The following is a 27,477-nucleotide window of genomic DNA, read 5'->3' as shown; positions in this document are numbered from 1 at the left end:
TAAGTTCTAGGAACATGGCAGTGAGCAAATCAGACCAAAATCCCCAGATCTTACATTGTAGTGAGCAGGGGCACATGAAGTATGTAAATAGACATGCCACATATTTAATATGACATGACAAGTGTCAAGGGGAAAACAAAGCAGAGAAGGGGAAGAGGAAAGGTAGAGGTTGGGGGTGTGTAGGATGTGCTCTATGAAGCTCCTAGCCATCTCATCTCTTCTTTTCTTGTCTCTCTGCATGGTCTCCTGGTGGTAGGGCAGTGGTTGAGAACATGGGCTCTGGAGCCAGACTGCCTAGGTCCAGGCTTCTCCATTTATGAGCTGATTAGCGTTGTGCAACTTGCTTGATCTCTCTGAGTTTATCTTCCATATTTGTAAAAGGATGATAAAAATAGGGCCCTCCTGGTAGGGTTATGACTTAATACATGTAAAGTACTTAGAATGGTGGGTGGCATTAAGTACATACTCAAAAAATGGTAACAACTATTATTGTCCCTAGTATTAGGAACGAGGTCTCTGCAGAGCTGGCACTCAGTATTTATTGAATGCATACATGCATTACTTTAATAGATATAGATAGTCTTTAACCACTGTTACCAAGGCTTTGGTCTCCTTCTCATTCTTCCCTAACCAAGCTTTTAGGCCTGCAACATCCCAGAAAGGTCCTAGGTAGTATTAGTTCACCTTCCTTGTTTTCCCACACAGTCATGGTCATGGTAGCAACTACCATTTATTAGCACTAACTGCACTCTGAGCCCTTCACATGCGTATTATATTTAATCCTTGAACCACCCTGATAGTAGGTGTTTCTAATATCTCCATTGTACAGATGAGGAAACTGAGGATCATGCAGCCAGTAGGAGGTAGTGAAGCTGGGCATATCCAAAACTCCTGCTTGATTATGGAATTACTCTCCTTCTCTGGACTTCAGTTTCCTTATCTGTAGAATGAGGGACCCTCCCATCATTTTCCATATTTCTGAGGTCCCTCGAGCCCACTAAACTGACACCGTGTTGCACCACAGCTGCAGGTTACAGCCCAAGAATCTACAGACCAATCCTGGCCTGATGCCGAAAGTTCCTAAGTTACCTGTTCTTTCTTTGTGAGCTCTTAGTGTTGAGTTACCCCAAAGTAAGTTTGGCACAAGACTTAGCTCCTCTTCTAGCCATTGGGCATCCACGTTAGGCCACACATTGCAGCATATTTCTTCTTCGTGATCAGCGTCTACCTTTCTCTTCCCTGCTTTTGTTCACCAGCAGCTCCCCTTTGCCTTCTGGGTGAATTCCCAGCTCTTTGTCTGGCCTCTAAGGCTCCTGGTGGTCTGTAATGGATCACTCTCCAGCCTCCTCTCTCACTGTCCCTTGCACCCAAGGCCACAGCCATGGCAGCCACTGAGTGTCTCCAGCACACAGTTGTTTCACTGCACACCTGGAGTGCCCTCTTCCTTCTCTTATGTCATCTGCTCCAGGGAGTCATCCTCACCCCCACTCTGTCCCTCTTCCAGGTCCCATAACCCCCTCGCTTCCCTCCAGCAAGACATTATTATCCCAACCATCTGCCCACAGGCAGTCTTTCCTCCAGGCCTGGTCTACGTGTTCAGTGTGTTGCCCCAATATTAAGGCACAGTGCTGGGCACAGAATGAACTCCCAGGGTGCTGAGTAGGGTGGGTGATAGAGGAGACTGTAAGTCTGAGGTCTGCTTTTCAGGAGCTTATCCACTAGCTCTGGAGACAGTAACTATCTCCATGGCAAAACTAGGAAGCGCTGAAGCAGGGGGAGCACAGTGTGGAAGGGATGCAGCTTGTGCTGTTGGAAATGAGTGGGGTTTCTAAAAGCAGAGAAAATACTTACTACTAACATAGCCAACATTCAGGTGTACCTATGGAGCAGGGCTTGCTTTTAATACACTGTATATTTAATCCTTACAACAATCCTGTCAGGTTGGATCTCTTGTTTTCTCCATTTACAAATGAGGAAACTGAAGCTCAGAAATCTGAAATGACTTTCAAGGTTACACAGCTAGTAAGTGGTAGAGAATTTGAACCCAGAGTCTACACCATAAACTACTACACAAATGCCTCTCAAAAAAGAAGGGCATTGCAGGCAGGGAACATGGCATGAAGGTCAGCAGCTTGTGCTTGTGTGAAATGCTAAGAGTGTAGAAAATGCTTATGAAATGTGATTGAGCAGAACTTAGTGGACCTGGCAGGAATGAAGGGGTTGGTACATACTGGGTAACAACGGTTGACCAATGTTCTCTCGTATTCTTCCCTAGTTCTCTCAACTCATTAAGATCTTCCATTCCCTGGGTCCTGAGAAGTTCCCGCTTGTGGAGCAAACGTTTTTCCCCAACCATAAGCCAATGGTGAGTGCCCTTTTTTACTCTGCTTATTTTTGTGATATGGCATAAACACAGTTGTCCATGTACTTAGTCCATTTGAATGGAGGAGATGGGCTCAGGGGCTGCTCCTTGACCACCTAGGCTCTAAGGAAGAGCTGTGACATCCTATAGGAATACCTGGCTTTCCTAGGAGAAGGGTCAGGTCTCCAGGTAAAATTCAGGCAGTAGAGCAAATGACAAAGATGGACAGCATTCCTTGGGACATTGGGAATTTTCAGCAAATCAGGGGACAACTTGAGCTGGCATATTGGAACCAAAGGTTGATAATAAAGGTGAAAGATGTTTCAAAGGTTGGATGTTACCTTGAACCCTTGAGCCCTGTGCAGGACCTGGTTTCAACTCTTATTTTAATAAAAGCAGTAATATTTTGTTTGCATTGATCGTCAAAGGGCAGTTTCCTTGTGCATCCTCTTCGCATTCCAACTTTTGAATATACTCAAGGTTGTCTCTGGGAAGTGGTTGGAGCTTCCCAGAGAATTCAGAGTATGTGGGATAGCCTTCCATTCGGAATATGTGGGATAGCCTCCCATTTGGATGGTGGGAAAGGTGAACATCTTTTGGGATGAGGTGGAGAGTTCTTCATCCTGCAGCCAGAAGAAGTTGGATCAAGAGTTCTGGGCAGCTGGAAATAGCCCGTGACATGCCTGCTTTCATGGTCGGTGGTCTTGTTAAACTGGACAAAGGAATGCAGGGCCATGGCCCCATGCATGCCTTGCAAGGAATGTGAGTCTTGGGGAACAAGAGAGTTAATAGGGTATTCAGTAATCTCAGCTGAGGATGATGCTGTGCTTGTAGAATCCCAAGCTTAGGCTGCTGAGCTTGACAATCCTGTTTGGAGACACTGATAGGTGTCTCCAGGTAGGGGACAGTCTAACCAGGCAGAAACATTTCTCATTGATTATCTTTCCCTTGTGTGTGATGCAGTGAGAGGAGTCATAGAATCCAGGATGTACTGGTTGGAATGAGAAGGGCATGTGCAACCCGGCATATTCCAACTAAGTGAGAACACTGTGGAGAAAATGCAGGGTTTATCCTCAAACCAGCCTGAGTTTGAATCCCAGTTCTGCCTACTTACTAGGTCTTGGGTCTCTGAGAGCCTCAGCTTCCTCAGCCAAAAACCATGGATGACAGTGGAACTACCTCATTGGGTTGTTGAGATTTAATGTGATCATGTGTATAGGGTGCTGTGCTTGGCATATGATAGGTGCTCAAAATAGAGTAGCTTTAAAATAGGGGCAGAGCCATACCCTGGAACACTGTCAACAATGGGATGAAAGTTGGGTGAGGGGTCTGCAGCCAGCCCAGCCCGTTGAGGGTGACAGGCCCAGCTGTACGTTCTGGGAGGCGCTGGCTGGCTGTAGTGAGTTCCTGGCATTCCCAACTAGGCCAAGCCCTACTCGGAATTTCAGGCAGGCATTTGGCATCAAGGACTGCTGTTTGAGCCTCCCCCTCCCCCTCCCACTTCCACCAGGCTGAGATTCTTAGGAAGATTCTTCCCACCAGGGAAGGCCAAGTCAGGGGCCCAGTCTGGGAATACCTGTACCACTAATTGGCAATTCGATATTGATCCAGATTCCGTAGAACTAGGGAGAACCCTGGCCATAGAATCAGGGAGCAAGGTCAGGGCTGGATTAGCAGGCAGGAGGAAAGCTAAGATGCTGCTCCTGAAAATGCACCTGACTGGGGCAGGTGGGTCCATGCTGTAGAAGTGAGCGGAGGGAGGGGAGTGGGCACAGACCAGGAGCCAAAGCAGGCAGGACCTGGCTTCCAAAGCCCTCTGTGATCCCTATAACCCACAATGGCAGTCAGGACACAAGGAGACAAGAGACTCTATCAGGTGTGTGATAGAAATAAAACCACTTTACTGTTTAGAATAAAGGACACACTATAAAAAGTGAACATTATGCAACATTACAAGACAATATACATTCACGGCATATAAAATTCATAAATAACATGGAGGAAAACTGTAAACAGTGCTACAAAATTTAGCAACAAATACATTCCTTCCAGACAGGGTTTTCTCTGGTTGGTTTCTCTCCATCACTTCTGGGTCTCAGGACAGCAGACCGGCTAAGGAGGAAGGTGGGGGTCATGGGAGAATTTACGAAGCCCCTCCCCTTGGAGTATGAGCCCTCCTCGTGTCTCCCAAGAGCCAATTTGGAAGCTGTTGGTATCTGTCTCCCCAGCACTCCCCCATTTTGTTTTGCTTTTGCTGTCAGAATTTAAGTGTTTTTCTTGTGTAAAACTATTTTAGTGATATTTTTACTTTGGCAGCCAGGAGCCAAACACTTGGGTGTCATTTTTGGTTAATCCATATTGTTGATCGTTGAGCATATGATGAAGGGCAGAGGCGGGGGGGGGAGGGTATTGTCTCCTGGGGACCACAGTTCCTATGAGACAGCTGTTCCAATAAGTCATTTGTTTAATTGCTCAAGAACCATGGTATGAAAAATGGTGCTCATGGGCTGTAGCTTGATTGCCATGATGTAGGGTCTGGGGCTGGGTAAGGCTAAAGCACAGGAGTCTCCCAGTATTATCTACCCTGGCCAGATGGAGCACTGGCCTGAAAGGTGAGAGCCTGGGTGTGGTGCTTTTGGATAGGGAGACAGAAGAGATGGCCAGAGGAGGCCAAGAGAGCTTGGAATCGCAGGTCCCACAGCCCTGGATTTTTAGGAGAAATCGTGGCTTCCCAATGGGGTGGACAAACGGACTAGAGGGAGAAGGGAATGGGAATGACCAGCAGACTGCCCAGGGCCAGGTGCCTCAGAGCAAGGATGTGAATGTACTTGCTATTTTTTCTCTCTTCCCTCCTAGTCCAGAAAGCCACGAGGATGCCGATAGGGAGGAGTCTGGAGGAGTCTCTAGTGCTAGTTCCTTCTAGTTTCCCCAATTCGCCAGTCTAGCTGCCTGCGCAGTAGAAGTATTTACCCTCCGTTCCACTGTAGAATTTGATTCAGGAAAATGGCGGCGTGTGGGTTTTGTTTTTTTTTCTTTTTCCTCTTAAACACAATGTACACATATTACAGCCTACACATGACATAAGATTTAGCAAAATAAAACGTTCACGATATGAATGAAATACAGAAGTGTCTCAGCTACATAAATGACTTTAAATTATACAGTAAGTGAACAAGTGAAATAAACAAAGCTATAGCTTATAGAAAGCTCAAAAACCGCCCTCTGACATCACTCTGCAAAGGACCCTTCTTTGCTCAGGACCTGCTGTTTTCCTTGCCAGGGCCTGGCAGATGGGACTGTGGTTCCACCAACTTTTCAGAGGGAAACTTCAGGTGACACATGCTCAGGCCTCACCTCAAGCCCCTCCTTGTGTGAGTGGAGATGACCCCACCAGGGACCAAGAAAAGCCAGATGCCTCATGGAGGTCACACTAATGCCCAATTGTGGGAGGGCACTTGTGCAGGTTGGGTTAGGGGTTCCACCTTATAGGACTTTGAGGTCCAAATAAAGAAAATCTTAAAACACCAAGTCTGGGGCTCACCCCTTAAAAACCACTGGCCTGCTGACCTCAGCTTCTCCTGCTCACGCTGCCCCATTGAGAGAGCAAAGCACCACCCCCCCCACCTGCCCCCCCCACCCCCATTTCCTGTATGCCAGATGTCATAACCACAAGGTGAAAGGTAGGTAATGAAATCAATCCCAAGGAAACCGGATGCCTGTACTGCCTTCCTGCACTGGGGTCCTGCCAAACACCTTGCCTGGGCATTTGCATTTGTGTGCGAGACATTACAATGTATTGTCTGCTTCTTTTTTTTTTTTTCTCCTGTTTCAGTTGGCAGCTCTGTTTCCTAAAGTGGAATGAACTGAAGATACAAATACTAATACAGGATAAATACCCATAATCTGAAAAAAGAGACAGAGCAATCATGTTAAATGTAACCATCCTACCATCCCCAATTCTGTAAAATATACATTATCACCTACTCTTGGCATCTCACTTTCAACACTAAAACTTAAAATAATTTTATTTAATCAGAGAATTTATATTATAGTTTTACTTCAAAAAACACAACAAAAACCCTACAGCTGATTGCAGAGTAAGGCTTTCCCAATGACCACCAATTTTAACTTTATGAGCTGAGGACCTCAGGAGGTGGCATTCACCCACCAGTAAGCTGGAGGAAGAGGAGCAAGTTGTCCCCAAACCCAGGAAAGGTGGCCATCTAGCCAAGGCAGGGCACTGCAGCTTTCCTTCCTGTGCCCAGGCCCCTGACCCACATTCACTCTCATCTCCCATCTGAGCCAAGCCTGTAAGGCAGTTAAACGAAGGCCCCAAACATGAAGCAGGAGAAAAGGAGAGGGACAGAGGTCAGAAGACCCCAATTAGAGGGATGCTGAGGGTGCTCAGAATTTCAAATTTTAATTAAAATGAAAAAAAAAAAAAAGGTCAACTTGGAATGTCATGATTTTCTTTAAACAAGCAACAACAACAAAATAGAAGAGATTAAACTATTGGTGTATTTAACAGCATTGAACAGAATTCTGTGTCCTGTAAAAAATTAGCTTATGTCCCCATGTGGGTATATGCAAATGTGTATGCAAACACATCCCCCTAGGTGAGATAAATGCTACTTTGGAAATAGTATTCTCTACCCATATCTACTGGTTCTGTATCTGTGGATAGTGTACTGTGTTTGTATCTCTCCAATTTACATAAAGGCAAGCTCCTGGCCAAATCTACTAAAGAGTTTTCCAGGAGGAAATCTTGTGGGAGGCAGGGAGAGGAAAGACATTCATCTCAGTCTTTCACCTGAGCTTTTGTCCAAGGCAGGCAAATTGCCTCCTGACCTCAGGCAGATGTTTAAGTCTTCACCAACTAAGAAAGTTCTGTTATTCTGGCCTGGCTGCTTGCTCCAGACTCAGAAACATCTGGTCAACCCAAGCATCGTTGGGCTGGGGAATTGTGTGTGTACTGCATCATCCAGACCCTCTTGCAGTTTCTTCCTCCCCTCCCTCACTCTCACGTGCAGACACAGACAGACATAGTCTGGTGGGGACATGCAGTAGCATCTCCTTGGTGTATAAGATCTTCTGCGTACCTTGAGTCTATCTGCTTGCTGCCCTTGACTGATTTGAAACAGTTGGCTTTTCAGCAGCTTCCTTGTCTGTGTCCTTTATGTACTGGGGAAGGGGGAAGAGAAGGGCAAAGGGAGGAGGGTCTGGGAGATGGTGAGATGGGGAAGAAGAAAGAGGGGTAGGTATTACAATGCCCAAATTGGGTAGTTTTTCAATTTTTGTTTTCCTAAAAAAATATAGATTATATCATCACAAAGAAGAATATACGTTCCTCATTCTTTCCGGCATGGCACCAAAAATTTCCAGGTGGAAATGGGTGATGTCAAAACCAAAAAGAAAGGGAAGGGTGGGGCCAGGAGGATGGTTCCAAATAAACTCCATATGACAGCATAGATTTTCCTTTAAGTGTTCGAAGTGCTAAATTTGCAAGAAAACAGGCACTAATTTCATTGTCATCATCTGGGAAGAGTTAGTGTCCAAGGGAAGCTCAGTGGGAAAGGAGGGAAGTGAGTTGGGGCAGGGTCTGGCACTCAGGGGTCTGTGGCATTGATGATGCTTTTGTCCGGGGGGGCCCATCCTCGGTACCAGCTGCAGTAGCCACCCTTCTGCCGGATGCAGGCATAGTGTTTGGACTGGTAGCCAGGGTAGCCAAAATTGGAGAGCATGTCAGTCCAGAGACACTCGTTCTTGGAGGTCACAAAGCAAGGCAGGTAGTAGCAGGATTTGATCTGCAGTGAGATAACAACCAAAGGTTGGTGGAGCCTGCTGTGGTGGACCTAGGCCTGATGCTTGCCTGAGACTGGATTCAGAACTTGGGACCACTGCAGGTGGAGCCCAGCCACATCACTCCCTTAGTGAAAATAATATAAATAACACTCACCAACACTTAATTGAGCACCTACTGTGTACCAGACATTCTGCTAAGTGCTTCTATATTATTCTCTTTAATTCTCATAACAGATTTATCTCCCTTTTACAAAGAATAGAGCCTGAGAGAGGTTAAGTAACTTGCCCCAGGTCACACAGCCAGAAAGTGGTAGAATTAGACATTTGGGAGTGCTTTCCCTCTCAAATGGTAACAGGCAAAGGCGGGAGCTCTCAGCTGTTGTAGGGAATTGAGAAATTAGAAAGATTAAAGCATACACTGTAGAGTCCAGCTGCCCTAGGCTAGAAATCAGACTTAGTGAGCTGTGTGACTTAGGGCTAGCTACTTAAGCTCTCTAGGTCTCTGTTTCCTCCTCTGCAAAATGGGGACAATTAAAACTGTACTAGTCATAATCACTATTGTCCCATTTGGCAGAGTTGTTGTGAGAATTAACTGAGAGAATGGCCTAACTGCCTCCCACAGCAGCAAGGCTGTGTGCCCTGACCCTGTGCTTGGGTCAAGGAGTTGGGCCAGGTTGAAGAGTGACCCTCTGCAGCAAGTGGTATCAGCAGTCCTGCGCCAGCTTGCCCACCTGGGGCGGGGACCACCAGTGCGTCAGCTGCCTAGGTGAACCCACTTGGGGCTGCTGGGCAGGACCTGCCAACGTAAGGATCCTGTACCTGCCACAACCTTGAGCCACGGGAGGGGCCAAGGATGCTGAAGAGCCCTCATGCCCTGGCAGCTGCCAAGTGGGCAGCACATATTACAGCAGAAAGTCATTCTTTCCTCGCCTTCTTCACTGCTCAGCCTGGTGCAACATTCCTCACCACTCCTTCTCGGACCTGCCCCTCTGCTCAGGCCTGACATGCACACCCTTCCCAGCCTCACGGCCCAGTGCCCAGTACTGTAGGAGCTGATGTTTCTGGGGCTGCGAGCCAGCACCTCCCCTGCCTGCTCTCCCTGGGGCTTACCTTGCAATTACAACCCAGATGATATCGATAGTTCAACCCCTTGCGCTGGGAGAGGGTGAGCTGGTCCCACCTCTCCACGAAGTTACACAGTCCTGTGTACATCTTGCCATCATAGACACGGCCTAGAGGAGGAGAGGGACAACAAGCGGGGGTTATTTTGTCCAGAACCCAGCCAGAAGAGGAAGAATTCATACCTACTGAGTAACCCCCTTAGGCCAGGAACTGTGCTACGTACTCTTCAGTCCCATGGTTTTATTTCATCCTCCCCAACACCTTTTAGGATGAGTTGTATTCCCATTTTCCAAATACAGAAAATTAAGTTCAGAGAGGTTAAGCGATTTGCAGAAGGTCCCAAACCCAGTAAGCACTGGAGCTGGGGCCAGAGACCAACTATTCTCTTCCCGTGTCAATGGCTTTTTGATCTTGCTTTTGTTTTTTCCTTTCTACGTTGACTGCCTAAAGGTGGATAAGTTTCAAAGACAGACCTAATAGGTTGTCCTAAGATGTGGAGAGCAATAGGTACTAGCAATTTCTTTTCATTTACAGTAAAGCTGAGAAATTGCAAAACCAGGCAAAACTAGGTTTCCTCCCCAGAGTCAGTGGTGGAGCGGAGACTAAAATCCAGCCTCACTGTAGGAACTTCAAGCTCCCACCACTGGTCAAGCAAGATGGACTCAACACTAGGTATTCCTTATAAGTCAGTGGGCTCATCGCCAAAGTCCTGAGAACACTGCTGGGTCTACCATTCCTTCTCCATCCTCTAAAGTGAAGGAACAGTGGACCTTGGCCAAACCCTGGCCTAGATGCTGGATTTGGCCGTTACCTGTCAGCAGGTACTGGTACTTGTTGACCTCTAGCTTAAGGCCACAGAGACTTTCGGAAGCTTCTGTGTGGATGTACTGCACGTGGGGCATCTTGGTGAAGCCTCGGTACATCTGTGGGCAGAAGGAATATCATGAGAGGGGGACCAGGGCTCAGAACACATGCTGTCATTTGGGCTGTGGGATCGGATTCCCCTAATAGGCCACTATGTGGCCGGTCACTGACCTACCTACCCCAGGGTCTTCACTTCAGAGACGAGGCCACCTGCTCCTCACTTGTCTGAGCCATGGGTGGTGCCTTCCCCGAGAAGCCTTCCCATCCATCCAGTCACACCTCCCATTCCATTTTACAGATGAGGAGCCTGAGGCCTAGGCAGATTAAGTGGCTTGTCTAAGGCCACACGGTTGGCGAATAGCAGAGGTAGGCATCCAAGCAGGGGAATCTGCTCTTAACCATTATCCTATGCTGTCTCCCAGTGCAGCCTCACAAGTTCATGGCTAAGGGCCTCTGATGCAGGCAGGTGCCATTTATAGCTATCGTGCCTCCTTTGTAAGCATGCGCTCAGAGCCACTGGTGTGAATGTAACAGAGGCTGAACCCACTTGGTTATTCCAGGTCAAGTCCACGAGCATTATGTGGGCCCGGATCTGTTGAGACAACTGCTAACCATGTGAGCTGGTGGAGGTGGGAGGGGGCACCGAGGTGTTGCCGAATCCCATTATCCCCCAGTTCTCAGAGTACACAGGCCCTGGATGGCTGGTGGTCTCTAGGCTTATCCCAAGGGTTTCCAATAAGACAACGTCTCTATTTTAGTTCCTGGCATGCATAAGTAATTTACTAATGGTAATAAAAAGCCAGACATCACCTCATTGGTGTCTCATCTAAGTGCCTCCCATTCAGTCTAATGGGCTGTTTTTCTTTCTCCCCATCTTCTTTTAAGTGGCGACTGGCTGGCGGGGGTAGGTGGTCCATGAGGCCCTCTGCCATCACAAAGGGTCTCTTGGACCGACAGGGTTTGGGAGCCTCTGCCTTTTTAAGGGGAGTGCTGTTCTAATTGTGTGCAACCATCGGTGCAGGTGCTTTTAATTTACCTGGCCTCCCTTCTTAACCCTCTTTTCCCGGGAGGCTCTCCAGATGAATGAGGAAATGCAGCCAAGAGCAGCGAGAAGTGCTGTCCTCTCAGTTTTGAGCTGTGCTCTCGGGGAGCACGGGCGTGTCACATCCTACCCCCCACTTCCTCAGTGATGGATGGTGCCTCTCTGGCTTTAACAGGAACCATGCTTAAGGGTGCTGCTGTGTGCATGCCATCAAGTGTGGCCTCGGGAGAACGTCCCCTGTACTCACTCCCAGGCCCAACAGCTTCTCACTTTGGTGTGGATGACCCTTGACTTTTTGGCAAGTGTTCCAACTCAGTACTCTCTCTAGGTCTTTCAGGCCAGCCTGTTGGAGACTCAGTTTATTCCATGTTGGTCTGTCCCCTGTATCTCTTTTCTGCTTTATGGGTAAGAATCAAGCCCCTGCCCAGTAAGAACTCAGCTTGTTGAAATCAGCTTGGCATCTCTGCTACTTTTGAATTGAAGAACCCTTTATTTTAATATGGTTTCTAGCACTTGCATATGGAGCCAAAATCTTAACACATTATAAATGACTGAGTCTGACAAATACAGAGCTGCCTTTCAGGGTCAATTCTGAAAATAATATGGTAAATGTATGGTAAAGGCAGGTTTTACTCATTTTGTTGTCTTTTCTTTATAATAATCCAGTTTGATCTAAATATTGATCCTAAAGTATCCTAAAGTATTATTAGGTTTGTAGTCATAGAGACCGAGAATTGGTTTGACAAACTTAGGAGGGTTATAACAGGTTTATAATGTCCTGAAATCAGAGAATCTCAGAATCTCAGAATTGGAAAGGGTGTTAATCTGATCCAGCCGATGCAATGGAAGATTAATGGTAAACTTGGGTTCTGTGGACAGACAGCCAGAGTCTGCATCTTGTCTCTGCCACTTATTTGCCTCTTGGAAAGTTACGTACCATCTTTGGGCCTCAGTTTCTTCATCTGTAAATTGGGGCAAAGCAGTTACTTCATATAGCGTTTTTGAGAATTAAATGCCTTAGAATAGCACTTGGCATACCTTTAGTAAAAATTAGTTTAAAGCCAGTTATACTAAAGTTCGTAATAAGCAGAGGGAAGGATTTGGTCCTCTTCTTCCTACATGTCTTGCCCAGCCTCATCACTTAAGTGCAAGTAGTTAAAGCCGGTTTCAGACGTAGACAGGTTGCTCTTTTTTCCCCCAGCTTTACTGAGGTATGACTGACAGATAAAAAGTGTATCAGTGTAAGGGGAGGTTTTGATATATGTATACATTGTGATTACCACAATGAAGCTAGTTAACACATCCATCACCTCATATAGTTACCTTTTTATGTGTGAGAACACAACATCTACTCTCTTAACAACTTTCTAGTATGTAGTACAGTGTTGGTAACCATAGTCCCCTAGCTGTCCAGCTAGCTGTCCACTAGCTCTCCAGAACTTACGCATCCTGCAGTACTGAAAATCTGTACCCTTTCACCAACATCTCCGCATTTCCCCCACCTCCTAGACCCTGGTAACCACCATTCTACTCTCTGCTTCTAAGAATTCGACTTTTTTAGATTCCACGAATATGTGAGATCATGCATTATTTTTCTTTCTGTGTCTGGCTTATACTTAGCATAATGTCCTCCAGGTTCATCTTTGTTGTCAAAATGACAGGATTTCCTTTTTTAAGGCTGAATAATATTCCATTATAATATTTAATTGCAATATTGTATATACACCACATTGGACTCTACAAGCCTCTGGGCTTGGCTTCGCTTTGTGATAGTATCTACATGAAGTTCTAAGGAGTTAACTTCCCTTGGGGTGAAGGGGCAAATAACGTGGGAAAGAAATTTTTGAGTTTGGGGAGTTTTCCCTATTTCTTATGGAATGTGTGGTCTTTATACTTGCAGCATGAACTGTCACCACTATGTCAGATATTTCTGGCATGCCTACAGCACTGTGCTGGATACTGCTTTATATCATGAACTCATTTAAACTCACAACTGATTCTTATAAGCAACCGAGTTTCAGAGACATTAGATACCTGACTGAGGTACCAAGTACATGGATTTTTCTCTCACAGAATGGGCTGTCTAGCTGGGGTGGCAGAGCACACGAGAACAGAGTCACAGGCATTTGGAGGAGGAGAACAGTTCCCCATAGGCTGGGGCGGTCAGAGAGGCTTCCAGCTGGAGCTTCAAATAGCTTCAAATGCTATTAATCATTTGATTAGACAAAGCCTTGAAGGAAGGAAGTCACTGGGGGCCAAGCATTCCGATTGTCCAGCAGATCTGTCCTGCCCAGAGTCAGGACATGCACAGCACATGACCAGCGGGCCTCCCCATGGGCCTTTCCCAAGACCAGCTGGGACATAATGTCCCCCACGTGCTGTCCCCTGCAGCCAGCCTGAGAGCATGTCTCCATGGCATAAACTAAAGCTACAGGCAAAGCAGATGCTTTCTCATGGTCCTGATAAGAGATAAGATCCCCAAAGATTAGAACATCCAATTCTGGAAACTTCCACCTTTGTACCACAGCCCAGCACCTCAGCCCCAGCGAATCTCCATGTTTGGGTTTGCAATAAGCTCCCTCAACATTCTAACACCCTTCCCCTGCCCCCAAACACACCTGTGGGTCACTGCACACTCAAGAGATGCCTGAAAGGAGGACCAGAGGCCCTGGAATTAGCATATGGGAGAGGGTCTGCCTGCCTTTCATCTGGTGAGAGGTTTTGGGGGGAGGGGGTGGGAACTCTGAGAGAGAAGAGAGGTCAGACAGAGCAGCTCAAATTCTCACGTTTTCCCCGTTCCTTTAGTCCTGCTCTAAGGGAGTCCTTGCTTTCCCCGGCTGACTCTCTGGGGTAGACTCTAATCCGCTAGAACAAAGCGCCCAGGGACCAGTGCCAAAACTCCTGCAGACTCCCCTCTCTGGCCTCTCCCCCTTCCCTCCTACAAAGATATTTTTCCATACACCCTTTGCAAGTCAAGAGCTACACTGCTGGATGACAAATCCACAAACCCAAGTTAACCTCCTTTTGTTCCCTAGGGGAACTAGATACAAATGGGGTGGGGGGAGCCCCCAAAGTGGGTGGGAATGATGAATCAGCCTGCTGCTCCACTGCTCTGTAATCTCCCTGTAGGCAAAAATGCTAATTTCGCTCTAGTTTACTACTTTCTGACTATACAATCTTGACAGTTGTTTAGCCTTTCCAAATATCACCTGTAAAATAAAGGATAATGTGTATCTATTTCACAGGGTTGTGGTGAGAATTGTTCCCCCATCATTATAACAATTATCTTTGGGGCTTCCCTGGTGCTGCAGTGGTTGAGAGTCCGCCTGCCGATGCAGGGGACACGGGTTCGTGCCCCGGTCCGGGAGGATCCCACATGCCGCGGAGCGGCTGGGCCTGTGAGCCATGGCCACTGAGCCTGCGCGTCCGGAGCCTGTGCTCCGCAGCAGGAGAGGCCACAATAGTGAGAGGCCCGTGTACCGCCAAAAATATATATATATATCTTTGCATCCTCAGCTCAAAAAAGCACAGTGCAAAGCACAGAAGCACTGAGAGCGTGGGGAGGAGGGAGAGAAGAAAGGACATGAGGGAGGGAGGGAGGGAGGGTGACTGAATGGCCTACTCCTACTCCTATGTCTTGTACCTTCTTGGATTAGCAGACTGGTACCTGGAGACCAGCAGAATCCAGGGGCTGTTTGGATAGAAGGGCAATGACCAGTTCTATAGGTTATCTAATATTGGGCTGGTAGCAGGGCAGAGTTAATAAAACGTACTAGATAGTGGTTGATGATCAAAGTAAGATGGCAGGGATATTTTGGGAGTCACTGTAAAGAGCACACAGGATTGGGAAGGAACCCTGACACCTCAGCTTGGGAACCAGATCTAGCTTTAATTAAATGTGTGATTCTGGACAACTCATTTCCCTTTGAGCCTCTGTCACAAGTAAATCAAGGGAATTTATTTTCTAACGTCCAGCACTCTGATCCATGGACCTGGGTGAAAGATGGTGAATGGACAACAAAAGACCCGTGTCTTGGGAGTGGGTGTGTGTGCTCTGAAGTGGATGGGTGGGCAAATGTTATTTGGCCTCTAAACACTGCTTAGAGGCTGTTTCCAGTGAGGGGGGAATGGGACATTCTGCCCACAGCAAGGGCCTCTGGTCACCCTGGCATCCAGGCCTTGAAGGAAGGAGAGAAGCTAGGCAAACTTAGGAACCACTGCTCCCAGCCTCTTCCCCTCCCAGCTCTCTGCTGACCATAGTGCGTCTCACAATGTGAAGGATTATTCCAGAGCAGGCAGGGAATGCATCTCCTGAACCTCTGCTTTTGTCTAATCTGCTTTTGCATTTGCTTGCCAGCTTCCAGGGGTTGCACAGTGGGTTTTTTGGGTTGTTATTGCTCTTGTTGGTCCCCTCTCCACCCACTCTTCCCTCCCCATGGCCATCTGAAGACATAAGCTGGTCCCATGACCAAGCTTGGGCAGCCAAGGGCAGCTGGCCAGGGCTGACTCTGGACATTACATAACCAGAATGCTGTGGATGTTTCCAAAATTGAATCCAAAGCAACAGGTTCCACAAACTTGGTACATCTAACCTCAGGCCTCAGGATGCAGGAATTATGAGGCCTGGAGGTCTGCCTCTGAGATGGTTGGTTACAACCCAGGGGCTTTGTCACTCCCCCTCTCAATTCTACCCATAAATTGTCTCCTCGGGAGTTTCAGGCCAGTGCGTCTCACACTCGTCCCCTCATTAGATGGACAAGCATTTACCAAGTCCCTGTTGCCTGCCGGTCCCACCCTAATTGCTGGGAATGCAAATGTGAGCACTGAGTACAAGGGCTAGCAGTCCCCTGGGACCTGGGCACACCCCCATCTCGGACTCCTGATTAGTCCTGCACATGTGTCTTCTCTCCCGCCTGACTATAGTTCCTAAACATAGGAACCGCATCTTCCTTGTGGCCTCCACAGCTCCTGGCACAGAGTGCTGCATGTAGGGAGGTGCTTACAAAGGTGGAGTGGTGGACCAGCTGCCAAGTTGTTCAGGGTCGAGCCCCAGTCCTCTGTGCTGAGGCACCCAAACCAGCTCCTGCTTAGAAGTAACACAGCCCGTGTCCCAGGGCACTTAGAATCCTGAAATGCCTGAGCCAGGAGGGCTCTTAGGGGTACCCAGCCCAACCTCACACTGTTGACATATGGCAAAACTGAGCCCAGGAAAAGGGACAGTTCTAAGGCCAGTGAGCCAGGTGAAGGAATGGAGCTGAGACTAGGAGGCAGGCTCCCTAGGTTTTGAATCGGATGTGCTTTTTCTTAGGGCATACTTCCTGAATGTGCTTCATAATGTTAACATCCTCACAAATATGCTCAGTTATGTGAACATGCTTTGTAAACGATGCTAACTAATGGGATGCAAGAAGACAATTAAAGCCGGGAAAATAGGGAGAGAGGGTGAAGTTCCTACTTTGGCTTGAGGTTCCTGTGATCAGCACAAGTTTAATGTAAAGTTTTGAGAGGTTAAACCTAAGTTGTAACCTCAGTGACTGCATAAAACCAGCAGGCATTGTTGAATCCTAAAACGTCAGACCTCGGAAGAGCCTGTAGAGACGATCTAGTCAACATCCCTCCCCCCATTTTACAGATGGGAAGACTGAGGTCCAGAGAGGGGCAGTGACTTGGCCAGTGTCTCATAGTTACTAGGTAACAGGGCTTTCTGCTGTCTGGTTCCAGAGCGCAGCTTCTTAACAGCTGCCTCTGAGGGACTCCACTGGCCCTGGCTCTGGGATGAAGCAGCCAGCACCACCACCACCACCTGTCCCTTTCTGCTGCCTCATCTATGCCCTCTCCAGCCAGGTGGAGGGGCTAGGGCTGGGGCTCAGACACTGAGCAAACACACACCCTAAGTCCAACCCCACTTGCCTCCATTGGCCAAGACTCTGACAAAAAAAACCCAAACCCTCCTGAATCCTGGGATCAGGCTGCTGTCACTCACCTTCATCTGCTTGATGGTGTAGACCAGTGTGCCAAAGGGCCCCTCCTTCACCAGCTTCTTCCCCACCACCTTGGCCCGGATCACTGTAGAAGAAGGCAAGACAGAGACAGGGAAGTTAGGGAGGCCTGAACCACTTTAGGGACCACATCTCAGGGTAGGCATCCAGCTCCCAGTATGTCTGGAATTGTTTTCTTTGTAATTCTGAAGCAACTAGAATAGATGATTGTGTTTATAAGAGCAAGCATTCAGGTAAGAGACACTGGGATGGGGGTGGGCAGGGAGGAGTGGAAGAGAAAGAGAAGACAGACATCTTTGGAGTTAATTTCCCTAAACGCTCATAGTTGCAGTCTGGAAATTTCTAAGGCTGTACTCACCCCTGGAGGAGTGACTCTGTGGTTTCACCATAATCCAAAATCTACTTCTGTTAGAGCCTCCTGCCCTCATTCCATCGCACCTCTGACAATCCCATGGTCTCCCAGACCTATTCTCTTTCTACCAGGACCGCTTTCTGAGATCTACCTCATTTGGGACTCTTCCTTTGCATGCATCCTAATACACCCACAGGGTTGTGATGTACCCCAGTTTGACCTCCATGCCCCAGTTGGCACTCTGATGGGGCCCTTGGTCCCCAGCACTTAGATGGCAAGGGATGCAGTAGAGAGCAGCTCAATAAGGATGTGGTAGAGGAAGAAGCAGTTGGGAGCAGAGGCTTAGGAGCCAACCAGACTCTTCCAATCCCAGCCCTGTTCTTTATGGCTATTATGACTGTGGGCAAGTAACTTTGTTTCTGGCCTCCAATTTCCTCTTCTACAGAACAGGATAATAATGTTACCAGTTACCTGAATTGAAGGAATTGGGCAAGATAATGCATGTGAAAAACTCTCAGCACTATGTCTTGGACAGAGTGTATATTAATGTTATTAATATCATCATTATTATCATCATCATTGATAAAAATGGGATGGGCTGACCCATGGAAGGATTGTTACTGGAAAAAATAGCTCCCATTTATCGCACACCTACTATATGCAAGAGTACATTTTACTTATTTACTCCTCACAACTGCCCTACAAGGTCAGTATTAGCATCCACATTACACAGATGAGGAAACTGACAGAGAAGTGAAACCATTTCCTCATTTTGAGCCTCAATTTTCTTATCTGTAAAGAGGATGTACTACCTATGTCAGGGAATTGGAATGAGGATTAAGCAAAAAACCTTATGAAATTTCTTACTACAACATCTGGTAGAAGGGAGTTGCTCAGTAAATATTAGTCGACTATGTATACAAAAATAATTAGACAGACCCAGTGTGACAAAGGCTGGAAGAAAGGCATTTACTACATGCAGTAAGAACACAGAGAAGAGAGGGATTGACCTGGAGATTATAAGAGGCTTCTTTTTCTATTGTATGTGAAGAAGCTATCTTCAAATATTTGTCAAACCAGCAAGTGGACAGATATTGAAGACAGAACTCAGAAACTGCAAAGAAGTTGCGTTCATTGGCTCAGCCAAAGAACAAGTCATCTAATAACAAGAACTAGCAACAAAGTCGGGGATTGAGGCGGTGCTGTCATGGGGGCAGAGAGTGTCTCCATCAAAGGGGGCTGGATGCTCTCATGCTAGGACTTTGACCAGAATGGAGTGGATTTTGCATTTATAGCAGCCGTGTTTGAATCACGGCCGTGTTTGAATCAAATTGAACTCTTCCAGCTCTAGGATCTTATCACTCTTTCTTACCTCACATTGCACTTAGCCCAAAAAAGAGCAGGTGCTCAATAAATGTTTGTTAAACAGCTTACCCTTTACACACACACACACCCCCCTACACACACACACCCCTACCTGCCTATTCTGGTAGCTCCGTTATCCTTCCCTGTTTTGGTTGTCCCACCATGTTTCTCAATTCCTTGTCTCTAATCTCTTAAAAATTTCCTTACTAGGAACCAACTCCCCTACCCCAGCTGAATCCTATCCTGTTTCTTCCCAGATGAGCTTGGAGCCTATTCTCCCAGTCAGACTTGAAGTCAGGATCCAGATGAATCAATGGCCCCTCCAAACCTTACTTGCCAGGGATGGCAAAACACGGAGCCCAGTGGCAAAGTTAGCAATTCAGCAGAGGCAGCTCAATTTGGGAAGAGGCAAGTGGCTGTTTCCAAGTCTGCTGTAAAAACGAGAGCTTGGCAAGATCCCAGACCAAGTTCCCTAAAGATTCTGCCCCCACCTCTGTGTCTGACTTTGAAACAGCATCCTTGGCAGGGAGCCATCCTCCCAGAGGCCCCAGGGACTATTTCCTCTACATTAACTCCCACAGGCAGGTTGTAACAGCTTAACTGTTGGGCAGAAGGCATGTCTGCCAGGACTTTCCTGTTGATTCTTCCTGAATTGATTTGGCTCCATCTTCTGCTTCTTCATTAATACAGAAGGTAAAAGAAGGAGTGAGTCTTTGCCTTGGGAGGAAAAAAAGCAAAAGGGATTCCTTTAAATAGCAACGTCTACCCTTTCCTGGCTCAAAAATGGCTTGACTTCATTTAGACATAACATGTCATAAGCAGACCTGGCCTATAAAGCTGGGTAATTCTGGAAGCTTCCGCATGCACAGTGAGTCAATTCCTTCCTTACCCCGAAATGGTCTGAGCTTGGAACCTTTTCATCTGAGAATAGTTCAGGGAAAAGAGAGTAAGTTTTTGTAATCAGGAAGCCACATTTGAGTTTGAGTTCCACCATTACCATGCAGCCTCAGGCAAACCCCTGTGTCCCCAGAGCTCCTTCCTCCTAAATATCTCTGATTGTCTTGGCCCAGTGCCCATCACGTGGCTTATAAGTGATATACTTATTACTAGTAGAGCAGCAACATGACATAGCATTGAAGAGCCAGGTCCCTGGAGCCTGACTGCCTGGGTTTGAATCCCAGCACTGGTGCTGTGTGACCTTAGGAAAGTTACTAAGCCCCTCTGTGCCTTTGTTTCCTAATCTATGACAGTATCTCATAAAGTTGCTGTGAGGGTTAAGTAGCACAAACACTGAGGACAGTGTGTGGCCCATCCCAAACCCTATGTGTTTGCTGTCACTGTTATTAGCATTACCACCACTACCATGACTTTTGTTATGTGTGTCCATACAGAGTATCTTTAGGCTTCTAACATGCACTATAAGCTAAAACCTGGGGGTTCTGCTTAGGATGAGGAGAAAGGTAAGCTGATCAAAATACTCTGGTCTTGTAAAATTTCAGGGAGAGGTGGGGGAGCACACATTAACTTGTCAAAACAAACTTAAAGGTGTTATTTAGGCCTGGAGCACCCACTCCATCATAGGTACCTGTCCCATCTCATCATCCATAGTAGCCCAAGAGTGACCTGCCAGTACCAAACAAGATCCCATGGTCATGGTCCAGAAAGATTGAAGCAGAGATGACCCAGTGCAGAGGCCACACCAGCGTTCTCCTTACAAAAACAAAACTGCATTAAACTGAACTAAAATTAAATAACATTCTGCTCTCCCACATAGATTCGCAAAGTCCTTCCAAAGTAAAATCGCTGGCCAACCCCAAATCCGCCTATTTGGTCTGTGAATTAATGTCTTTATTTGCTTCAGTTTTTCCTCTGCAATTCAAATGTGTGCTATTTTTTACTTTCCTGTTTGGCAATCAGGGTGCCCCCAAGGCGTTGGCTGGCCCAGGGACCAGAGTGAACAGGGGAGGTGCAGGGAGGTCACGGTTCAGCAACAACAGAAAATGGTTCCAAACTTGGAGCTGGCAGCACGTCTGGCCGTTCCCACCATCTTGATGTGGCTGGAAGCCCACTTTACAGACGGGCTTAGCTGGACACAGGTTTTCTTTATTCTCCTCCATGCTGTGGAGCGGCGCCCACGCTGTCTCCCTAGTGTCCTCCAGCAGGTAAACCTACGTGGGCGTGAACTGGGTTGGCGTCTGGGAAAATGGGTTGGGTACTGCTGGAGGTGACGACAAGACATAGAAGTCCCATTTCCCACCTCGTACAGTCTAGCGGGAAGGCAAAGTTTAAAAGTTCATGGCTAGCACCAGTCAGAGAAGTGGGGGTGAGGTGTAGCCTGAATCTCAGTCTTGGAGCCTTTTATGCTCCTGGGCTTCTGAGTGTGGAGGTCAAAAGAAATATTTTAATGTAAAAGCATGTAAGAAGAAACTGGCGAGGCTATGTCTACTTATATTATTGGCACATAGATACATAAATGTATGTGGGGCCGTCTTAAATACATCATACACCTTAGGATCCAGGTACAAATGTATAGATCTATAGAATTATCTTTCCTTCCTTTCAATAATTTTTTTTTATTGGGGGAGGAATAATAAGAGCTTGCAAAAACAAGGCACATCCCTTCCAGAAATAATTGTGTGCTGCCTGCCCCCACCCATCCATGGTAATGTAGACCACAAGCAGCATAAGTTTTGAACAAAAACCAATTTTGATGCCAACAGGATTCTGCTTCCAGTGCAGCTTACTGGTGTGTCCAGAAATTGCACATCTGCTGTTCATCAGAATATTCAAAGAGGGATAAAACACCCATGAGCTGGCCCCTGCCGCTCACCCTCTCCTTCCACCTCCCATCCAACTAGCTTCAATCAAATCCAGACCTTTCTACTCCAAACTGATTGTTGGACTTTCCTACCAGTGGGCTGGAAGGCTGAGTTTGGCTAGGTTTGGGAGCAAGGATCCCTTAACTGGATTAATGTACACCAACTGAAGACTCCAGATTCTGCCCATCTTAGCATCCTGTCAAGAGCAGTACAGATCCTCTCCATGATGTAGGAGTTGATTCAGCCATCTAGTGGGTGAGATACTACCTCTCCCCCAGCCACACACACACATTGCCCCATACCTGTCTCTCAAAGGCCCTGTAGAATGATTTTGCTGGCTTAAGGTATGGTCTTTAGAAGAACAGTGAGGATAACTGAGGTACACCTGGCCAGTAGACAGAATGAATTTCTCCAAAAGCAGAAATCAGTGTTAGTGTCAACCCCAGAGAAGGTACTGTTCTGACGGCAGCAGGCAGGACCTAGGTAGGCACAAAAGCCTAGACTCTGGGCTCACCTGTCTTTCAGGCCTGGACTTAAGGAAGAGAGGGGTCTGGGAGTGTTAAAATGATGCCCACTCCCATGGAAGCACTCGAGAAATCAGGAAGGAGGGATGTCTGCAATCCAGCTTGTCTAATGGTCACCTGATGTTTATTTCCCAGTTGTCATCCTCACAGGATGGCAAAGGAAAGTTCCTTTCTGAGGCCAGCGTACTCACAGTAAAGGAGATCCCCCAGCCCACCTGGCTCAGCCACTAAGCAATTCTCACTTCCTGTGCACTGTGGACAGCCTGCATTTTAGCCTCTGCAAGGAGGGCAGAGCCAGGCTCTCTTGCTTCTCCAGCTGCTCACCCACTAATTCACCCTCAGCTCCTTGCCTTTCATTGCATCACATCAGTAAGTCTAGGGACGAGGGGAGGAACTAGAACGCATTGGTAACAACTACCATGCATTGAACCCCGCTGATGTGCCAAGCAATGTGTACACGTTATCTCACTCTGTCCTCATGGCAACCCTATGAGGTGGCTTTTATTGTCCCCATTTTCCACCTGTGGAACAGAAGATCAGATACCCTGAGGGCAGTTTTGCATCCCAGAGGGAAAAAGGAAATTGGTGTCCCCCAAGAAAGCAGACTGCCTCAAAACCTTCCCATGAGATTTGTACTGATTGCAAGAGTTCATAATCTTTCTGCACCTCCCCACCCCCACTGTCAGCGCTACTAAGCATCAGAGAGGAGGACTGTCCCTAGGAGGGAGGGCCCCCTTATAATCCCCCACTGACCTCCACATCTCCTTGACTACCCACTTTCCTTTCCAATCACTCACACATGTCCTCTGATTAGTAGTAGGAATCCACAAGTAATCACTATTAGCAGTGTAACAGAGTATCTATCATCTGTTTAGCATCCTGTGCTCCCTAGCAAGGTTTTTGTGGAAGGAAAACAACTTAGAAACCACAAAACCTGATGATCCATGAGGTTTCTCACAACACTATGAGTCTGAGGTTAATCAGAATGATTAATTAGATGAGACAGTGCACATGTAAAAAGGCACTTTGTAACCCTGAAGCTAAACAGATAATATACTACTGTGTTGCTGATGGTGAGTACTTGTAGATTCTCAAATGCACTAATCAGAGGAAGACAACCAGGGACCCAAAAGATTCTTGCAATTCAGCATTTCTTCATTTGCTGAGATCTTTAGTATCCACCTCCAGGGCCTTTTCGAGCTCCTCCTCAGTTATCTGCTGCCTCTCTGGGCACTTTGATGACACTTTGATGATGTCCATGTTTGAGAAAAGGGCCTTAGGAATTAAGGGTGGGGGGCAGAGGCCTGAGGGGCCTGCCCTAACTGAATCTTTCTGGTTGCCAGCCCATTTCGTTATCACCACCCCAAACCCCAAAAGCCCCTCTAGAAAAACTCAGAAGCTCAAAGGTCAGATCAAGAAAACCCCTATGGAAGTGGCCATGATACACTGAAATGAACATGCATGCAGCACATGGGACCTGAATGAAGTCACTGCCCTGTCACTATGTGACCTTGGGCAAGTCACTTCCCATCCCAGCCTATAAATTGGTGTGATGATTACCAAGCTCAAAAGGTTCTTATGATGACCTAATGCCCCTCCTCCACTCTACCAAAGCAGCTCTCGTCAAGGTCACCCATGACCTCCATGGTGCTCAGTCCAGTCAGCAGTGGGTTCTTTGCCCTCCTCTTATTCATATCCAGCATGTGACGTTCATACCATCTGTACAACTGACAGCTCCCACATTTTTGCAGCCTCCAACCCAGAACTCCCATGACCTTTGACTCATATATCCAACAGTCTACATTTAGTCTACATCTATACCTAGAAGTCTAATAAGAGATCTCAGATTCAACCCATCTAAAACCAAGCTCCTAATAACGGCCCTCATCCACACCTAGGCCTCCCATCGGCCCCATCTCGGGAAATGGCAACTCGTTCCACACCAGCACCCCATCTCCTTCCTACTTTTTCTTCACCCCAAACAACCCATCCTCTCTGGGCCTTTGCCTTTGCAACTGCTCCTGCTGGAACACTCTTTCTTCTGTAGCCACAGGGCTCCCTCCCTCACCTGGTTTCAAATATCACCTGGTCAGGGTGCCTCCCCTGATCCCCCAGCATCCCTCCCCCAAGCACTCCCTGTATCTGCTGGCCAGCCTTACTGTGCTCAAAGCTCAAAGCACCAGCCACCATCTGCCATACTATACAGACCTTGTTTGTTCATTGATTATCTCCCCCCACTAGAATGGAAGCCTCATGAGCGGGCAGGGTCTTTGTTCCGTAACTGCTGTAGCCCAAGCAACCAGAAGAGACAGGCTCCATGTATTTGATGAATACGTGAAGCTAAAATTGCCACCCACATGGAGGGCAATTTTAAAAAAATAGATAAATAAGTCCTCTGAGCAAGTTCTGGCAAATGACCATGTCTTTCTGAGCCTTATTCCATCAGAAAGGGGATAATGGCAGGTCCCAGTTCTTAGGGTCAGATAAGCATCTGTCCAATGATCGTTTACTGAGTATTGTGCTAGACTCACAGGAACCTGGAGATAAATGAGGCCCTGAAGGAACTCGGGGCCAGGGTTACAAAAGACAGGAAAGGAAACAGGTGAATGGCATTGGAGTCTGGCAGACACAGCTGGTATGCCACAAAGAGGGGTGAAGCCTGTCCCAGGGAAGGGTGTCGGGGGCTCCCTGGAGATGGCAGCTGATTTGGGTCTTAGCCCATTCTGGAGAAGAGACTCAGTATGCTTTATCTGAATCCAGAGGAAGCAGAAACCTGGACCAGACTTGGGGAGAGCCTAAGGAAAACAGCTGGGAGTGAGCAGAATCCCGCCTTTCCAGGAAGATGGCCCTAGAAAACTTGAGGGGTGCGGGCCGGGGGTGGGGGGCAGCCTGTGTGAGGAAGAATGCTCCTCAGAGAAGTCTCACAAGTAGGCTCTTCCTGCATCCTCCTCTGGTCAGTTTCAAAGGCCCTTTTTTTTGATGTCAAAGCCACAGTCAGACCCTTAAGATGCACTCCCAATCAAGATAGGGAGTCTCCAGTTCAAAGCCTGTCCTGACTAACTCTTTCCATTAAGTAAAAATATTAATTTTGGTTTTATTTAAGCAGGTTTTTTGGCGAGAAATGAACCCCTGCAGCTAAAAATAAACCCAAGTACACACACAGTCAGAAAAATCTGGAGAGCTGCAAATCATTTCAACCCAAGTTTCCATCTCAGAGAAAGCTATTAAAACCCAGAGGATATTAAAACTTCTTTCTGCACAGAGACTCTTGTTTCTCAGTCCCTGCCTGTGTGCTGGGGTCCCCCAGGCAAGACTGTCCTAGGGATGTCCTGTCCTGGGGCTCCTGGCAAAGGGGAGGAGGGGCCTGGCAGCGTCCTAGCTCTCCTCACCTTGTAGGCACTGGATTTCTGCTTGAGCAGGCCAGGAAACACACAAGGACCCCCTCTGACATCTGTTGTATGTGAAACGAAGGGGCCAGAGAAGGGAGGAAAGGGAACACAGGCCCAGAAAGGTCAAGTTGCCTGGAACTTTGAAATGATTTAAAAGGGAACACAAACAAAATCTACATCTCACTCCTGCTTTCATGTTTTAAGTGGTGACCTCAATTTTAAACTTTTAAAAGACAAAATTTAAGAGTCACTACCTGGGCACATGGCTAGACTTGGGATTAATACATTTCATTTCTAACCCAACTACTTGTAAAGTCAGCTACTCTCAATTTCTGCCAGTGGCCACAGCCAATTTGGGGGAAGGATAAGGATCATTTGGCCTAGGACAGGGCAAAGTCCCAGGGCTGGCTGGTTCTTGGATTCGGGTCTGACTCACCTGGGGCCGATGACCAACTTTGAAGAGATATGGTGTTTGTGTGCTCTGGGTTTCTAGGAGGCCAGTAAGGCAACTGCCCCAAAGTATTCACCAAGCATGGCTAGAGTCACAGAGGCTTTTGCTCTGCAAACTGGTCAGCAGGGGAGTGTCAATACCCCAGAGCACAGAAAGTGGGAAAGGTGGTCCTTCTCCCATAACCCCCCACATTCTCCCAAGAACAGATAGGAGCAACAATCCGCATACATCCCCACCTAAGCCTCCCTGGTTTCCCAACATCAAAAGGATTATTCTGAAGAGCTCAGCGACATATATCCTGCTGTCCTGAGCTGGGACCCCACCTCAAGTCCTACCCTCCACAGCCTCCATCACCCCCACTGCATCCCCCCACTACACTGACCTTTCCTGTGATGGCCCTTGTCTCTGCGAGGATGACTTTCTCCTCATGCCTCTGTTCACACATCTGTCTTCCTGCAAGACCCACCCAGCTGAAATGCCACCTCCTCCTGGAAGCTTTCTGTCCATCCCAGGCCATACTAATTTCTTAATGATCAGTTCCTTGGTGCTCACTAGCCTGAGATACTAGACAGTAGGGGCTGCATCTGGGACTCCAGCACCTAGAATGTGGCAGGGGTCCCCCAAGAATGTTTGTTGAATGAAGGAATGATTAGAGGAATTAATGATGCTGCAGGAGAGAATCAAAGGTAATAAAATAAAGGGAGACAGGGATGGTTTCATGTTTAGGCTCTTGGAGTGGGAGTCAGGAGCCCTAGCTCCTAAGGGTCACCCAGAAAAGAAGAGGGAGGCAGGGAAAAGCATGAGAAGCCGAAATGGGACCCTGATCCCCAAATACTGAAGATTCATATCCAAAGAGGTGAGTCACGGGGTCCTATTACAGGACACCCCAGTTAACATGTCTCTGCAGAGGGTCAGTACCCCAATTCCGCCCACAGATGAGAAACCCAAGGCTCAGCATCCTAAAGGAGGTCAGTGGTACCCACCCCTTCTCCTTCCTCCTCCTCCTCTCCCTCTCCCTCCTCCTTCTCCTCCTCCTCCTCCTCCTCTGTCATGAGTACTTGGAATTAATTCATTCACTCGTGCTATTCATTCAGAAGTGTTTGAGGGACTACATGTCTCAGGTCCTGTGCTATGCCTTGGGGTTCAGCAGTCAGCAGGTGGAGGGAGTCCCTACCTCAAGGAAGCTTATTTCTATCTTGTGAGATGAGAAGCCAGGTGGTCCTAGTCAGAGAGCCACAGGGGCATGCAGCAGACACACCCTGCCAAGCTAGGCACACTCTGTGTTTGGGGCGCTGACACTCCCCTCCTGACCACGCTTTGCAGAGCAAAAGCGATTCTGATTATGCTCGGTGAACACTGTGGGGCCGTCACCTTAGGGGCCTCCTA

The 27,477-nt window shown here is 47.5% G+C and overlaps 2 protein-coding genes across 4 annotated transcripts in view; one reads left to right on the top strand and one right to left on the bottom strand.

Annotated features, from left to right (window-relative positions):
- The window catches only part of SYN3 (synapsin III), a 458,022-nt gene that overhangs the window by 150,632 nt on the left and 279,913 nt on the right, over nucleotides 1-27,477 (top strand). For all 3 annotated transcript variants that reach the window (XR_010932585.1, XM_067697868.1, XM_067697869.1), the window contains exon 6: nucleotides 2,276-2,365. Coding sequence is in view for 2 of the 3 variants with exons in the window: in XM_067697868.1 (XP_067553969.1) it covers nucleotides 2,276-2,365 (90 nt within the window). In the remaining variant the exon portion in view is untranslated. The remainder of the gene's footprint in view (nucleotides 1-2,275; nucleotides 2,366-27,477) is intronic.
- The window catches only part of TIMP3 (TIMP metallopeptidase inhibitor 3), a 57,094-nt gene continuing 33,856 nt past the window's right edge, over nucleotides 4,240-27,477 (bottom strand). The window contains exons 2-5 of the mRNA XM_067697867.1: nucleotides 17,176-17,258; nucleotides 10,098-10,209; nucleotides 9,275-9,396; nucleotides 4,240-8,166 (exon numbers count right to left, since the gene is read on the bottom strand). Of these exons, the coding sequence (XP_067553968.1) occupies nucleotides 7,969-8,166; nucleotides 9,275-9,396; nucleotides 10,098-10,209; nucleotides 17,176-17,258 (515 nt within the window). The 3' untranslated portion in view covers nucleotides 4,240-7,968. The remainder of the gene's footprint in view (nucleotides 8,167-9,274; nucleotides 9,397-10,097; nucleotides 10,210-17,175; nucleotides 17,259-27,477) is intronic.

This window comes from Pseudorca crassidens, chromosome 11 (assembly GCF_039906515.1).
Source record: "Pseudorca crassidens isolate mPseCra1 chromosome 11, mPseCra1.hap1, whole genome shotgun sequence".
Classification (NCBI taxonomy): domain Eukaryota; kingdom Metazoa; phylum Chordata; class Mammalia; order Artiodactyla; family Delphinidae; genus Pseudorca; species Pseudorca crassidens.
The sequence above is the reverse complement of the archived record's forward strand: the minus strand, read 5'-3'. Positions and strand labels throughout refer to the sequence as shown.